The sequence below is a fragment of the Cicer arietinum genome, chromosome 5, assembly GCF_000331145.2.
Source record: "Cicer arietinum cultivar CDC Frontier isolate Library 1 chromosome 5, Cicar.CDCFrontier_v2.0, whole genome shotgun sequence".
Lineage (NCBI taxonomy): Eukaryota > Viridiplantae > Streptophyta > Magnoliopsida > Fabales > Fabaceae > Cicer > Cicer arietinum.
In genome coordinates this window covers 20,182,131-20,185,026 of record NC_021164.2, presented here as the reverse complement: position 1 = coordinate 20,185,026, position 2,896 = coordinate 20,182,131, and the positions used below count along the sequence as shown (strand labels likewise).

General features: G+C 34.4%; 2 protein-coding genes across 2 annotated transcripts in view; both read left to right on the top strand.

The window, feature by feature from the left end:
- Window positions 1-1,188: 1,188 nt before the first annotated feature.
- LOC140920374 (uncharacterized) lies at window positions 1,189-2,142 on the top strand. The gene has a single exon (XM_073368642.1). The coding sequence runs from the start codon at window positions 1,189-1,191 to the stop codon at window positions 2,140-2,142; it is 954 nt and encodes a 317-aa protein (XP_073224743.1).
- Window positions 2,143-2,166: 24 nt separating this feature from the next.
- Window positions 2,167-2,896, top strand: part of LOC140920373 (uncharacterized) — a 3,162-nt gene continuing 2,432 nt past the window's right edge. The window contains exon 1 of the mRNA XM_073368641.1: window positions 2,167-2,894. Within this exon, the coding sequence (XP_073224742.1) occupies window positions 2,167-2,894 (728 nt within the window). The remainder of the gene's footprint in view (window positions 2,895-2,896) is intronic.

Here is a 2,896-nt window from a genome sequence, read left to right as displayed (position 1 = left end):
TGAAGTGAATTTTGTTTCAAAACAAAATTACACAAATGTCCTTGTCACTTATGCATGAATTTTAAATAAATTGTTAAATCACAAAATGTTATATCTCTTTAACACAATTAAAATAATATTTAAAGTTTTTAATATAGTAAATCGTCATTTTTTTTATTAATTTAGTGATATCAATATAAATAAAATAAAATAAAGATAATTTTTTTTAATAGAAATAAAATATAATTTAGAAAATAATTAACATATTTTACGAAATTAATTATTAATTGTATATATGTTTTGGTAATGAATTTTTTTTATTCTACTCAAAAAATTAAGAGAAATTTATCTAATAACTTTTACTGTGATTTTGTTTGTATATTTAGAAGATATATATCAAACTTCAAATGATGACAAATATGTTATAATTCACGTAAAGAAAGTTGATGAACAACAAAAAAAAGCAGTATAAATTACATTAAAAAAAAAAAATCAAGTTTCTTTATGATGAGCGTTGTTATCTCATTAAAAGAATATTATCATAAATTTAACAAGAAAGAAACAATTATGGTTATCTTTGATACTTTATATCTAAACTACGAAGGAAAAACTCATGTCAAAGAATCCAAAGCAAATTTATTTATTATATGTAATCTAATCACTTGTTTGGAAAAGGAAACTATGATGTGGTATAATTAGTCGGAATCATCAAATTATAAATCAAGTTGAAAATTATACAGCAAGTAAAATTCACCTAATTTTTCAAATTTGGTAAACAAATTGTTTAAGAATTTCGACAAAAATTTTACTATGACACACTAATAAATCATGAAAATAAATGTATTATAATTTAGTTTAATCTTGAGTTAAAAAAAAAAATAAGACTTTGAAAATTTTACAAAAATTAGTGATAAGTATTGGAAGTGAAATATAATTCAAATGTTGTTTTGGGCCAAATTTGATTGGTTCCACATTGTACCCCATATAAATACCTTTGTGTGTATAGTTTTAAAGACTAATGCCATTTCTTATATACTAATGAAAATCAGAAAATAACTCTCTTCCATAATCTCTCTCTTTTCTCCATCATTTTCTAAAACACCACAATTTTCAATTATCAGTTTTCACCATTGATTCACCCTCCATTCTTGATAGTGTTCCAACATCTGGCATCAAAAGCCTAATTCAGATCCAATTTCCGCTGCAATCATGTCCGTTTCCAATGACAAAATCCCTACCAACCTTCCGATTCTTGATTCGAAGAATTATGACAAATGGCACAAACAAATGAAAGTTTTGTTTGGATATCAAGATGTTCTTGATATGATTACCGATGACATTACTCTTCTTGGTAAAGAGGCTATAGCAGTCCAACAAGCGAAATTCAAGGAAGATAAGAAGAAGGACTACAAGGACCTTTTCTTGATCCATTCTTGCGTCGATAGTAACAACTTCGAAAAAGTTGGCGATTGCGACTCGGCGAAGACAGCTTGGGGTATTCTTGAGAAAGCTTATGCTGGTGCGGATAAGGCGAAGGTGGTGAGGTTACAAACTCATAAGCGGCAGTTTGAGTTACTTCAAATGGAAGACAAGAAAACGACTAACGATTACGTGACGCGTGTGACACGCTTGGGGAATCAAATGAAGTCGTGTGGTGAAGCCGTTTCCGAACAGAATTTTGTGTCGAAGGTATTGTGTTCTTTAACACCAAGATTCGATAATATTGCGGTGGCGATTGAGGAATTGAAGGATCTCAAGACGATGACGAAAGATGAACTTCAAAGTTCATTGGAAGCTCATGAACAAAGGATGGACGAAAGAGGAAACGATAAAGCCAAAGAGGAAGTTGCTTTGCAAGCCCGTTTCAACGAGAAGAATAAGAAATCGAAAGGGAAATGGCCTTCTAGAGGAAAGAAAAATTTCCAGAATTTTGATGAAGAAGAGTCACAAAATTCAAGGAAAGGTGAGGGCAGTTCCAAAGGTGGTGGTCAAGACAACTACAAGCCGTTCGACAAAAGCACCAAGAAGTGTTACAATTGTCAAAAGCTTGGGCATTTCGCAAGAGAGTGTAGAGCGAAACCAAGGGAGAATTATGCGGATGAGGCTAAGGTTGCTAGGCAAGACGTGGATTATGATAACACGGTTCTTGTAATGATCACGTAAGAGAACTATGACATCAAAGAGGTGATGGACAACAACTGTGACAAGAGGAAGTTGCTGGACAACAACTATTGCAGTGCAGAAAAATCTGCAATAACGCATTCGGAGAAAAGCGCAATGGTAACAGTTCGAGATGGAGCCCAAGGGACAAATGAGTGGTACTTGGAATCAGGTTGTTCGACACATATGACGGGAAGAAAGGATTGGTTCGTGAAGATCAATCAAGCCATGCGAAGTAGAGTGAAATTCGCGGATGACACGACATTAGCGGCCGACGGTATCGGTGATGTTTTGATCATGAGAAGGGATGGTGGTCATTCCTTGATCAAAGATGTGTTGTACATTCCAGGAATCAAGTGTAATCTCTTGAGTATTGGCCAATTGCTTGAGAGGAATTACATGATTCAGATGGAAAACAAGGTTTTGCGCGTTTTGGACCAAAACGGGGTTTTGATCCTTAAGGCTCCTATGGCTGCCAATAGGACTTTCAAGATTGAATCGAAAATCATGGAGCATAGGTGCTTAACTACAGCGGCAAGTCGTGATGAATGGTTGTGGCACTACCGTCTTGGACACTTGAATTTTCGAGATCTCAACACGTTGCAAAAGTATGAGATGGTGACCGGACTTCCTAGTATCAATATTCCAGCTGAGATATATGAAGAGTGTATACAAGGGAAGCAACACAAGAATAGTTTCAGCAAAGATGCAGGTCATAGGACTAAACATCAGCTTGAGGTGGTGTATTCCGATGTGT

What these genes read in the sequence shown, in the direction of transcription:
- LOC140920374 (XM_073368642.1), top strand. Translation starts at nt 1,189, where the DNA reads ATGTCCGTTTCCAATGACAAAATCCCTACCAACCTTCCGATTCTTGAT.